The sequence below is a fragment of the Asterias amurensis genome, chromosome 5 (assembly GCF_032118995.1).
Source record: "Asterias amurensis chromosome 5, ASM3211899v1".
Lineage (NCBI taxonomy): Eukaryota > Metazoa > Echinodermata > Asteroidea > Forcipulatida > Asteriidae > Asterias > Asterias amurensis.
Genome location: NC_092652.1, coordinates 18,412,473 through 18,426,643, shown reverse-complemented (window position 1 = coordinate 18,426,643; position 14,171 = coordinate 18,412,473). Strand labels below are relative to the sequence as shown.

General features: G+C 38.4%; 1 protein-coding gene across 1 annotated transcript; it reads right to left on the bottom strand.

Annotated features, from left to right (window-relative positions):
* Positions 1 to 1,758: 1,758 nt before the first annotated feature.
* LOC139937054 (serine/threonine-protein phosphatase CPPED1-like) lies at positions 1,759 to 10,111 on the bottom strand. Its single transcript, XM_071932032.1, has 5 exons — positions 9,969 to 10,111; positions 6,183 to 6,389; positions 3,708 to 3,989; positions 2,796 to 2,936; positions 1,759 to 2,084 (listed from the first exon to the last, which is right to left on the bottom strand). The coding sequence occupies exons 1-5, from the start codon at positions 10,051 to 10,053 to the stop codon at positions 1,891 to 1,893; spliced, it is 909 nt and encodes a 302-aa protein (XP_071788133.1). The 5' UTR covers positions 10,054 to 10,111; the 3' UTR covers positions 1,759 to 1,890.
* Positions 10,112 to 14,171: the final 4,060 nt, after the last annotated feature.

The window sequence follows — 14,171 nt, the reverse complement described above, 5'->3', positions numbered from 1 at the left end:
AGGTCTATTGATTCCAGTTTATGTTAACTAAATAATTTGTTCTGCTGGAAAAATGTATTGCAGATCTAGCTTTACAAGTCTAATCAGCATACCTATTGATCCCTTGACTGGTGCCACGCTCACCATGTTGGTGGGCAAAAGTTAGGTTTACGTGTATTTAACACTGCGTCGCCTAAAATGCACACTTCACTGCATAACACACAGCATACTCTATGCATAGAGTTATAAATGAAAACGCACAGTGAAATTGCCCACCAGTATGGCACATTCCAGATTTTTCTGATCATGACGTCAGGTGAAATGGGTCAATATACAGACACGTCAAATTAAAAAGCAGAAATCTACACAGTTTTGCTGTCTGTTGAAATCTCATTACTAGGACAAGTCTTTATCAAGTTGGTATGGCAGTGACAACCTTGTTCCCAGGGGCTAAGATCTCACTGCGTAATTTTTTAATCATAACTCCTGCAACGATCATCGCGTGACACGCGTGTATGGCAAAATGGCAAGATTGCATCACACATCGACCGATAAAACGTGTTTTCATTGGTCAATGTTCATGACGTCTACTGTTTGGCAAACTATTTTGCCATACAAGCGTAACCAATGGCATACGCTCATCCATAAAAATGGTCTCGCAAAGAAATCGCTTGAACAACGACGCACTCAGCGTTCTCTGGGTTCTATTTCTATGGTCCAAACCAAACAGTGCCCTCTACTCTATCCAATTGATATGGAATTTAAGTGAATAAACTTTTAAAATAAAAACAGAACAACAACTGACATTCACAGGAGCCCCAATATGTCAGTATGGTATAGCGAGTTTTCAATACTTCAGAGAAAGATATTCTTTTGCATGACTTTACCTATAGTCACTCGGCGTCTTTGAACCAAAACAAGTGGCTCAGTTCTGTTTCACATAAATATTGGTTACAGGCAAGATGTTGACCTTATTTTACATTAGGTCTGCCCCCGATTTCACGAAACTCATCGCAAGTAGCGACGCATCGTAGGGTTTGCGATGCGTCGCAGACCTTTAAGACACGTCGCGGCTGCGACGAGTTCGCAACTTACGACGTGTAACCGGTCGCAACTTGCACTTGCGACGCGTCGCAACGCTTCGTGAAATCGGGGGCAGGGCGACTAGTGCGACTACCGTTTTTTAAAAACTTGATTGATCGAGCCGCCACGAATACTACGTTGGTGAACCAACTGTGTCTCTCACAACTATTCACGATAACATAATTTACTTACAAAACCAATCAGACATCAGTGACACATTCCTTTGAAAATTCTTTCAGCATGAGTTTCACTATTACGCCTGCCGCAAACATTATGCTGCATTGCATCTTTGGAATAAAATAATAGTCGCGACTAGTGCCCAGGTTGTTACTATTTGAGGCGCGACTAGTCAAGTAGTTAACTTCACTAGTCACCCAGGCCTACTTGATATCTATCAAGAGGTCGTTAAAGGAACACGTTGCCTTGATTGAATCAGTCGAGTTTGTCTTTGAAAAAGGTTTGAAGCCCTTTGTTATGCAATGCAAATGGTTATAGATGGATAATTTAAAAGTAGAATACAATGATCCACACAAACATGCCTCGAAATTGCATGTTTTCCTCTTAGGTCGTGAAGAAACCCGGTCGGCCATTTTGTGGATAAAATGGCCGACAGTGTTAGTTTGCGACAAAAAAGAATACCGTGCAATTTTATCATTATATTCTCTTTTTAAATTATCTATCTAACCATTTGCATTTCATAACAAACGGTTTCAAACGCTTTTCAAAGACCAACTCGTTCGATCCAAGGCAACGTGTTCCTTTAAGAGCAACTGCTATCTGTGAGTTAAACATCAAGCGATCTTTGACAATAATACATACACTTGAATATTAACTTTCAAGAGGTAGCTCATCGATTGGATAGAATTGATGGGAAATGGCATCCTCTGTTACCTTGACAACGTACGCTCCGGACTTATCCTCCCCTAGTGGGAAACCCCACGCTGAAGCGACAACATGCTCCATTTCTTTGTAGAAACCCCCAGCTCGACGATGGTAATGACCACTGAAGATTATACGCACTCCTGCAGAAAATTACAGAGTTTTAACATTTTGCTGCTTTATGTTTATTAGCTTTTGAGTAATTTTAATGGACTAGAATAGCTCTTAGTAAAAGCAGTTTTCAAAGTGATTGATGTATTATGGGAAACTAAAATTTAACTTATTTTTAAAAGTTGTGTTTTTGACCAAGCAAGTGGTAAACCACACAGGAAAGTAACTGGGTTCTAGTCAAATTTTCGTTGTTTAACCCCAAATTTATTCAAATTTACCTTGTCAGTTTTAAGGAACATTACAGAATTGGTTTTTGCTAACAAAAAAGTTGCTGGCAGTAAAGCACTTTATGTAATCCATCATATACATAAACTGACACCCTTGTAGAAGTTTGAGATCGATCGGCCATCTGGGTCACGAGAGAATAGTGAAAAAACGATTACAAACTTGCATTGCATCGATGCCAAATTGAAAATGAATAAAACGCTCACTGAGCGATTAACTCCAAACGCGAAGTTAGATTATTTATTCCTCATCAAATATGACATTTCAGACAGAAATATTTCAAGGAATGTTTTCAACTATCACCATCATTAGACCGTGTAAGTTTTAAGTAAATCTGTGATCTTCACGATTTTTGTTTCTTACCAATTCTGTAACGTTCCTTTAAGTCACAATTTTGCTTTGTGTTCACCAGAATCATCAACAACAAACGTGAGTCGTGACACTATCAATTCCCTTACCAGCTTCATGTAGCTTTTTCAACATTGGCGTTCTCTTGCTGAGGTCAGTATTAAAATAATCGTTGTCTTCCTCCGGCGTTTTCAAGAACCATGGGATGTGCTGAAACACAACAATGTGTTTACAACCAGAGGATTGTGTGTCTGCAAACAGATAATAGAAAAAGAAAAGAAAAAACATTTTCTTTCAAAGTTTTCAAACATTTTTTCATTAAGATACAACAGTTTGTAAAAACAGTTCCAGACAAAATGTTATCAGGACAAGTTAAAAGGCCATGTCAGACTGCAGCGATAACGAAAACGATAACGATAACGACGCAAAGAGAACGCATTCTATTGGTTGAATTGCTCCACGCAGAACATGCCTAAGCTCATTCAACCAATCGAGGGCGTGCAATTTTATCGTTCTCGCTTTCGTTCTCGTTATTATTTTTGGGGCCTGAGTGACCGGGCCTTAAACCTCCCAAAAGGAATAAGTAAAGAATAACAGGGATTATACATACAGCTTGTTTAGTTTTACTGATCAAATAATTAATTGTTGATATCACCATCTATATGAAGAGCGGTCAAGCCAACTGGATTAAATCTCTGGACTCAATCTCATGGCTTTGCTTACCGCCGAATTCTGAAGAAACGTACATGTAGTTTTCGAGAAAGAGGTAAATTTTCATTCAAATAATAAAAGACTACAGCTGAAGCCTTTTTTATCATGCATTTGAAAGCATACAAATTAATGAAACCAAACAAGGGTGTTTTTTCTTTCATTATTCTCTTGCAAATTCAATGACCAAAATTATCAATCACAGGTTTGTAGGTTCGTTATTTTAATCTTTGACAATTACCAAATGTGTCCAGTGCCTTTGACGGGACTTACAGAAGCAACTAAAGACTTCTAAAAATTGTCTTAAAATGTACCTTCAAGCTGTTGATCCAGCCATAGGTCTTGCTCCATCTTCACTTCCTCGCATTTGCTGGAATCGGCAAACAGCTGCGAGTTGAGGACGATAAACCTTACCCCGCCAACCCAGAATGCGAAGTAATCATCCCCAAATGTATTTCTGTAGGATTGAATGTCTTCAGGTGTTGGAACTTCTCCGATATCGTGATTTCCCGGTAAGCAAACGAGCGGTATGCATGGATTTAGACGATTCGATTCCTCTATGAAAGACGTCACCTGACCATCGCTTCCTGCAGTACCTGACAAAGTATGAAAATACAAAGACAAATATTGACTGTTCATTAAAGGCAGTGGACACTGTTTGTAATTACTCAAATTAATTATAAGCATATGATAACGAGTAATGGGGAGATCGATAGTATAAAACATTGTGAGAAACGGTTCCCTCTGAAGTAAGGTAGTTTTCGAGAAGGAAGTAACTTTCCATAAATTTGATTTGTATAAAACATTGTGCGAAATGGCTCCCTCTGAAGTAATGTAGTTTTCGAGAAAGAAGTAATTTTGAGGCCTCAAAATCAAGCATCTGAAAGCACACAACTTCGTTAGACAAGGGTGTGTTTTCTTTCATTATTATCTCGCAACTTCGACGACCATTTGAGTTCAGATTTTCACAGGTATGTTATTTTATGCATATGTTGAGATACACCAAGTGAGAAGACTGGTCTTTCAAAATAACAAATTGTGTCCAGTGTCTTTAAGTCTGTTGGCAACTTTTGAAGGGGCACTAAGGCATGGAGCATTCAATATGGCATTAAATGGTTACTCAATTCGTTACTCAAAATATCACCAGGAGTAAAAATGTTAAGTATCAGTATTACTTGTTAGTTTTGATTGTTGAGCTGACAAACGTCACCTTCCAAAATCACTTGAAAAAGAAAGATTAATAATTTATGAAGGAACTGCGACTGTTTTCAATCAATCATTGAGAGGGAATTTATATAGCGCTAAAATCAACCAAAGTTGTTCAAAGGCGCTCAAGACCGTTGGATGAAATTAATTTTGATTCACTTGTTGGAATAGAAAACATTTGAGGAGTTTCTTGAAAATGTGAATAGTGTTGAATCCCGGTCGTGATACTTGTGTCCATGAGCAAGATACTTTACTATAATTGTTCTCTTTCATCCAGGGGTATAAATGGGTACCTGCGAGGGTAGAGGTTGATATTGTGAATGAAAAAGCCTTGGGAGAGCCACGGCAGCTCGGGCTGTATACTCCCTAGTAAGAGCTGAGAAAGATTAAGGGAATCTTATTGGCCCAATGACCAGTCTTGGATCTCGAGTTAGGACGAGTTACCCATCCTAGCTTACATGTAGGACTAGCCATGTGTTTTTCATATCTCCTAAGACTAGTTAAGTCCTAAGTTAGGACTAGTCTTAACTCTTTATTAAATCAACCCCAGGGCACTAATGTAAAGCGCATTGATACGGTTATTGTGATGCGCTATATATAAAAATTTGTTATTATTATATTATTATTAGCATCCTTGATGTTGTTAGGGAGAGTGTTCCATTGTTTTGGTCCAAAACAGGAGAGTAAGTGATCTGCAAATAACACAGCATGGGTTCTGGGGACAATAAATTGTTATACCTCTGTGCAAATTGAGAAGTTTGATTGGTCGAGAACCAATCACGTGCCGTGCAACAAATACGCATGTATCATGGCTAATGATGCGCGCTACGCGTAATGCACAGCGCGCCGGGTAACATGAAAAGTGATGTACATCGGTGTACATCACCTTGATCGTTCCCACCGTTCGTTGATTTCAAGCGCTGTGCGAAACACACGCGGGTTCGATCAACAGGTACAGAATTGTTTCTTGTTTGAACTGTTCGTCTGCTTATTAAACCATGATTGAACCATGCATTGCTCCGTTTTAATAATGTTTAAAGATAACAACAGAACTTCGAGAAGAGGAATAACAATGTTACCAAGGTATAACAAAACAATTGTTGCATGCTGTGACTGGGGTCCATGGGTTTTGTACACCCTCGGTGGCAAATGGCACGCGAGGCGAACGGGTATAAAAAACGCCATGGATCTCGTCACAGCGTGCAACAATAATATACTGATGAGAAGATGTGGATGGTCTAAGCTGGCTGCTTTGTGGTTGCAGCTGCAGTAAGTCAGATATATAGGATGGCGACGGTTTATGGAGAGCTTTGTACACAAGAAGAAGAACTTTGAATTTGATCTGCTGTTGTATGAGGAGCCAGTGAAAAACATTGAGATCTTACGTGATGGAGTCGTACTTCTTGCGCTTGACAATGACACGAGCAGAGGTGCGTTGGACATTCTGGATGTTAGTGATTAGGGATTTGTTGACATCAATCAAGATGCTATTTAGTATACAATGTTTTGTACAATGTTTTGGTCCAAAAGGAAAGACGCAAAATTCTGTGAATCCCAAATATTCTATCCCCCCCAACACATACCTGGGTATGCGTCAATCAGATCACCGAGTACGACGAGGAATCGTGGGATTGGTTGCATCTTATTAATCTTTTCAATCCCTTTCCTCATCAACTTCACTTCTGGCTCGCAATCCAGTACTGTAGGGTCGTCCCATGCTGCTGACAAACCAAACTGTATATCAGCTGACGCGATGAATGTAAATGGGCCTCTCAATGTTCTTTCATGTTCTAAAAAAAAAAAAACAGGGAAAAGACTTGGATATTATAATAAATACAAAATAATTTGGGAGGCTATTCTATCTACCATTGATTTCAATAATGTCGACTGATAAAATAATTTGCCTCAATGCAATGCATTACAAGTTTGGTAGTGTGATAGGACTACTTGCGGTTACTGTATACTACACAATGAGACATGCAGCAGAAACAATGCTTTGGAATAGCTGGGTCATTTACCTTGAGTGACTTCTGAGACCTAACAGTTGCCAAAAACAATAGTGTTGCTTACTGATGTCCAATGAAATAAGATTATTCATTTAAAGCAGTGGTACAATTTCATTCAAGGAAGATTTATTACGATTGTTCAGATAATCGTGAACAATAAGGAGGCCTTTCTGAAAGGCAGTGGACACTATTGGTAATGTCAAAGACTAGCCGTCACAGTTGGTGTATCTCGACTATACATTAAATAACCAACCTGTGAAAAATTGAGCTCAATCGGTCATCGAACTTGCGAGTATTAATGAAAGAAAACACCCTTGTCACAAAGTTGTGTGCGACTAGATGGTTGATTGCGAGACCTCAAGTTCTAAATCTGAGGTCTCTAAATGAAATTCGTGGAAAATTACTTCCTTCTCGAAAACTATGGCACTTCAGAGGAAGCCGTTTCTCTCAATGTTTTATACCATCAACCTCTCCCCGTTACTCGTCACCAAGAAAGGTTTTATGCCAATAATTATTTTGAGTAACAACCAATAGTGTCCACTGCCTTTAAATCATTCTACATCCTACGATAATGAAGGATTCAGAAGGACCGAGAACTATAATATACCTAAATTGCTTATTGATCAGGCATTCTAATAATGTGTGAACAGTTTGGTGATAGTGAGGGGTAACATGCATGTAGGAGAACATGAAAAAAGAGGATTAAGGTTATAAATAGAAAGAAGGCGGGCTAGTACCTATAGGTTTTTTTTAGGGGGGGGGGAGTAAATATATGTGTGTCGTAGTTTTCAACACATCAATGATGATTTTTATCTGTTAGCTACTCATATCAAACTAATTTCAAGATGCAGTATTTTGGCCAATATTAACGGCGCGCTCAAACTACAAGTGTGGAGTGTCATGGCTGAGCGGGAACTCAAGCTCTGGTGTTTCTGTTCAGCAGAGTGTGGGTTCGAATCCCGGTCGTGACATTTATGTCCTTTAGAACAAGACACTTAACCACAAGCTTCTCTCCAACCACAGGTAAATGTGTACCTGTGAGGGCAGAGTTGGTTCTTGTGATAGATTTAGCTTAGTGCACTACATATTTGGCAGCGCAGGCTGTTTACTCCCGAGGGAGCTGAGATGGTTTAAGGAATGATTTACATGTAATGTACATGTATGGCCCAGTGATGAGGGTAATAATGTTGAAGCTCAATGAGAGAGCACTGTATAAGAAGCCACTCTTATTATTATGAAGTACAGTCACCTGTTATGTCAAGGAACCTTTGAAGCTGTAGTGGATACAAATTAGTGTGAATTTTGAAAGGAAATGAACAGTAAACAACACCTTGACATATGGCTAACTTTGGTTTAAGTCCCAGCCTGTGCACCACTAATTTGACGCTCGGCAAATTCACACACCTAAACAAAAACCCAGGTGTGCTTTTTCCCATACGCCTGCGATTTTCAAATCAGCAGGACTGTTGTGATGCAGAGAAATTTGCCGATGAAAGTGGTCTCATGCTGTGAAATAATTATATGGTCAACTGTGGTAGACTGAAATTAGCATATTGACTATATAGGCCTAGATATTCAATTCAATTCAAAATTCAATTAAAAAAACTGTAATCATCCTTTGCAGGCAATTACAATAGCAGACAGATAGTTATATGACATAAACCACCATCTTTATGGGCAATTCGGAACACACAGCCACGCGCACATTTCACACAACTCCATGCCTGATTGGTTAGTAAACAGCGTGAGCGTTAATAAACTGGACGCTTGGCGCCCCCCCCCCAAACAAAAATGCATTTTGCTTGTATAGACGGCGTCTATTGCAATTCATACTGTATTAATAAGGAAATATTGCTCTGGAGGATTGTTGCAGGTTAATTTATAATGCATAAAGCTTGAATTTAATTTGTTTTATTTAAATCTCTTTTTTTTTTTATTAAAGCCATTGTGTCCAATGGCTTTAAATCTATTTTGTTTAAGTAACACGACGACTGCACTTTATTGTTCTCAATTAAATTTTACTGTGACTTTGTGACAAACAGGAAAAAAAGGATGCGTGTTTGCATTCGCGACAACCAGACATGCCAGATATTGACAATTTATCAATCAATGTATTGAAAGCTAAATATTAACCAAAGACATGCACCAACAAAAAATGAATTATAAAAAGCGTGTTAAGTTGCCATGGCCAGATGGATTTTCTAGTAAAAGATTCAAGAAATGAATCAACAAGATATCTAACATCCAATCAGCCTCGGGGGGGGGGGGGGAGGAGACTGAGAACAAAACGGGAGTCTACCTGGTCAAATATTCAGATAAGAAATTAAGAGAAAAGGCAGGGAATGACCGTTTTAGTTTCGTTTGGTGTCGAGGGAGAACAGATACTTGATTTTGTTCTCCCCCCGAACCCCTCCCCAACCCCCTCCCCTCCCCCAAAAATGTTCAGACACCACACAACTTTTCATATGTGGATGAGGTAGGGGATGTAAACAAGTCTGAAAAATGGCTTTCAGGCCAATGTTTCCCCCCATATTCTCAAATCTACCAATCCCTGTTGGCACTGCCTTCCCAAGCTACACACCACTTATTTGACATTGGAATCCAAGAGAGCAGTCTATCCATTGACCCCCTCCCATATGAACCCTTTTCTCATTGACCCCTCCTCTACTATTGAACCCTCTTTCCATTAAGCCCCCCCCCCCCCATTGGAACCCTCTTATTACCAATTCCACAATATTATTGAACTCTATGACCCATACCCCAATCAGTGCCCCCAATTGAACCCCTCTGCCCCCATTTACCCCTCCCCCAATTAAACCCCTCTCCGTGCTAAAAAGAGAAGGGGTGAGAGATGGTGAGAGCATGGAGGTACCTCCATGATGAGAGCAGGTAAAATAATTAATTAAAGTGATATAAACAAACTATCCACAATACAAAATATAGCCCAAAACAAATGAATTAAAAAAAAAATAGAGGTGAAATTGTCTGGTTATCAAACCAGATGAAGTTAATCTGCATCACTGTTCCCTGCATGGATGACGATGATGATACCCCAACACTTATCACACTCGCACACAGTCGAGTCACACACAAGATCCCAAGCAAGTAAACAGGCCCATGGAGCGAATTCTACCCGACAGGACCCAAGCAATGGTGGCCCGTTGATGGTAGTAATATACCATTCATTATCGTACGTTCGGCAATTAGGAAGTCAACCTGTTACACTCCTATCGTACGTAAATCGGTACCACTGCACTGTGGCAACTGCACTGTACTGTACTCGGTCTCATGGTCACTTTAAAATACGTGGTGGTCACAGTAAAAACTCAAGGTAAACATGTCAGTGAAGGAATTAAATCATACCTTTATCGAACCCATCAAACTGACGATTTCTAGCACGAATTTGGCAGAGTCTTTTGCCAGTTCCTTGGTTGTCATGTAGTGCCATTTTCACGGCAATCGGCTGTAATCCACGACGAATGCAAACACCACCACCACACTGCAACCACCAGCCGTAACTTGTTGAGCGCTGATCCCGACCACACCACCTGCATTTGTGTACGGGAGGTTAATCTCATTTCGAGACGTTGTAACTTGTTTGGTACCGTGCCAGATTGCACATACGCAGCGAAGCGCCACAAGTGTAACAATAACAACGGCTTGGATTGGATACTAGGTGAACCTTCGGGCAGGTTGGGGACGGAAGGGGGCGGGGAATAAGAAGAAATGAGGAGGAGGGACCTCTGGCGGGATTGGTAATGCGTTTATAAAATTAATAACATATCCTGGTGTTTTCGATTGATTAACACGGGGAAAAAATTAATAAAAAGAGAATAATTAATATCAGTTACTATAATATATGTACTTTATCAATAACACGAAAACAAGGGGGTGGGGCGGCTGCCGTGGGTGCTGGCTTAGAGGTGCTGGGTCGATGTAATAAACCACCTCCTACTTTCATTTGACATGTTACTAACATTTACTTGAATGGAGAACTCAATAAAAAGGTAATGTATACAGGTCATAATTAATTATACCAAAAATAATAAAAATCTATATAATCTAAGAATCTATACCTCATTTGGCAATGTACTGTTAGGCCTACTGTTTTTTTTTTTTTTTTTTTTTTTTATTCAAACCCACTCCTCTTGTGTTGAATTTCTTAAAGTGAAATACGGACTGACATCCTCATCAAGGGCATCACCGGGAGAGCATCTTATAATCAAAACTTAACACTTAAGTCATAGCTGATCCTTTTAACCTGTTCTCAGAAACTGATGAGTTATCTTGACTATGTATCTATTATCTATTATGCCAACACTTTAATACTCACTAGGCCTATACTGTCTACCATTTCTATACAAACCTTAAATTTCCTGACGTCTTTCCTTCGTGAAGAATCTGCTCTTTTCCACCTCTCCTCTTCTTTCTTTCTTTCTTCTTCTCCGTCGTTGTTGTTTTTGTCTCCTTTGTCTTGTTTTGTTTTGTGTATTTTCCCAGCGCTCACAAAATTATATTAGTTCAGGGAAGTTTCTGGCAAGGAGCCATATTATAATCGTAATTGATAAGACTTCCATTTTGGGTCTGCAGCTTTAGACAGTTGCTACAAGTCCCCTCCCCCTAATTTTCTATTTCTTTTCCCAAATAGGCAAGGGTTAGCATATCCATGCTGTTTATGTTCTTGTTTATTTCGTATTTAATGGACTTTATGTTATTAATTTTTCAAAAAAATCATAAAATTATTTAGGAATGATGTAATGCTAATTTTAGGGATATGCAAATATTAATTTAGCTGGTATACATTGTCTGTTTAGTACTCTTAAATCAAACATTCATCAAATAAATGGTGGTTGCACTGAAATACTTGATATGTTTTAAGCCCACAGTTCAAAGCACTGAGCAGTGTAGAGAAAATGCAGAATATTTTGTCCTCAATTTTTGTTTCAATCGTTAGTATAATTTCATTTACTATTTATTTTTTCACTCCGCTTTATTTCCTCAAGAATTAACGTTATGTTGAAGTTTTAAGTTGAGTTTTGTAATCATCCTTTAAGAAACGTTACGCTTATTGACAAATCATGACAATTATGAATAAAACATGACAACAACTGTTAATTTGATAAAGCATCAACCCTGAAGAAAATTCCAGTAAAAACATTCATAAGCATCAATGGATTCGACCACTATGCAAACAATCAAGAAATGCCAGTAAAACCAATTCGAGTCCATCTTGAAAGCTATAATAAGCAAGGACAACATCAACAAGGTCGGCAAACTTCAGTGGGAAAGGGGCTTGACAAAGGGGTGTGACTCTGCAAGAGAACAGGTTAGATCTTCTCTTACACTTTGCAGTCTTCATCTTGTTTTGATCTTGATCTTGAAAGCCAACTTGCACTATCCGACCTCCACTATATTGCGCTTTATAAAAAACGCTGGTCTTTGTTTCTTTTATTTTTTTTCCCATAGTGGACACTATTGGTAATTACTCAAAATGCTTGTTAGCATAAACCAATACTTGGTAACAAGCAATGGAGAGCTGTTGATAGTACACAACATTATGAGAAACGACTCACTCTGAAGAATGTAGTTTTCGAGAAAGAAGTAACTTCCTCTAAAATTATTATTTGAATTTGATTTCGAGACCTCAGAATTAGATTTTGAGGTCCCGAAATCAGGCATCTGAAAGCACACAACTTCGTGTGACAAAGGTGTATTGACAGGTTTGTTATTTTGTGCATAATGTCGATATACACCAAAGAAAAAGACTAGTCTTTAACAATTACCAATAGTGTACAGTGTCTTTGAGAAAGGTCAATAGTTTATAACTACTTTATATAATTGCCAGTTTTATTTTAAATCAAAACTCATTATATAGCATTATATAGCATTCAATACAGACAAAGGCCAATTTTTTTTTTCATCATGTTAAAAACATGAGATTTTTTTTCCCACTGAACAGCGGAGTATAAATTTCATCAAAATATTGTAGCATTAAGTAGGCCTAGATATGTCTCAACATCATTGTAAATACTGCCAAATGCTCGACGCCAGATTACAAAATATATATTTATATATATGTATAAAATAACAAAACATGGTCCAGTAATCGATCCTTTCATACTGATCATCCTTTGTCCTCACCACTTTACTGCTATTGGTTCATAGCCACCAATTATTTCTAAAATAGAAACTTCGGTTGGCTATATTTTTCCCGATTCTTTCTGGATCCCTCCCTTAATCCCTTTCCCCTCTCTTTATAGAATGGATATGTATTTGTTTGTGCTAGGTTTGTGCTAGGTTTGTGCCTTTGGAGAAGGTCCGGTTTGGATCGAAAGGTAAGACCATCTACCCTACTCATTATCATATTATTTCAATGATTATATTATATATAACAAAATAAACAGTTACAAAGAGGCGGAAAGGTTTGCGGTAACACCTGAGTGACTAAATCTCTAAATGAGTAGGGGTGGTTCTGAAAAGAACCGTTGGTTTGAACTCGACGTTTCGATCAGTATGCTCTGATCGTCTTCTGGAGAAGAGAAAGCTGGAGAAAGCTTTCTGCAAAGTTTCAAATCCTACTTAATTAGAAAGAGGTATATCACACACAGTGAACATAAACAGTGGAGGTCGAATATAAGGCAAAACTGTCATTACCTTGGTCCTTTGGTGACCGATCCAATGTACGTCCACACCACACATCCATAGATCTTTAACTGTCATCAGAATCATAACAAAAATATACTCAAACTTTTGTAAAAATGTAAACGGGCTTATTTGGGCTGTAAGATAAACGAAGATGTGACATCAAAAGTCTTCCAGGGATGGAGAAGACTAGACAAAAATCATAAAATGTAGCTGTTTTCGAGCATTTTTCAAACAAAAACAAGCACAAAATACAAACAGCTAACACCCAGAAAAGATTTTCTATACCATTTTGCCAAATGCAGCTACAATTTTAGTATTGGCCCAGAAAAGGTGTTTTTATACCATTTTGCCAAAAATGGTGTGCAGCTACAAAACCCGGTATTGGCCCAGAAGAGGTTTTCTTATACCATTTTGCCAAAACGGTGCGCCGCTTATACAAAACCAGTATTAGCCCCCCCCCCCCCCCCAAAAAAAAAAAAAAGAAAAAAAAAAAAAAAAAATTTTTTTGCAAAATCAGTTTTGGCCCAATCGAGGTTTTCTTCCATTTTGCCGCTACAAAACCAGTATTGGCCCAGAAAAGGTATTCTATACCATTGCCAAAATGTGTGCAGCTAAAAAAGCAGTAACGGTCCATTAGAGTTACAAAACAAGTAGACAGATGTCAAAAAGTAAAACTTTCATTATCAGACGAAAATTCAACCAACATTTTAACTTGTTTTTAACCTTACTATAGGTTTTCTCGGTCAATTTCGGAAAAAGAGCAGCCAATTTAACCACCAAGCTATTCTATTTCGCGCAAAATCGAATGCTACTCAAATGGGTCATTCGATTTCGTTTTGGGATTAGTCAAATGTTATGTTGCGTCATTCGAATGAACAAAATATTCATTTAATTTAACAATTCATCAAAGCAGCATTCAAA

Bases quoted from the DNA above. Each gene is read 5' to 3' on its own strand.
- LOC139937054 (XM_071932032.1), bottom strand. From the start codon at position 10,053: ATGGCACTACATGACAACCAAGGAACTGGCAAAAGACTCTGCCAAATT. The intron at 3,990-6,182 runs GTATGTGTTGGG...ATACTTTGTCAG, and splicing joins TCTGATTGACGCATACCCAG to GTACTGCAGGAAGCGATGGT. The intron at 2,085-2,795 runs GTAAGGGAATTG...AATTTTCTGCAG, and splicing joins GAAAAAGCTACATGAAGCTG to GAGTGCGTATAATCTTCAGT.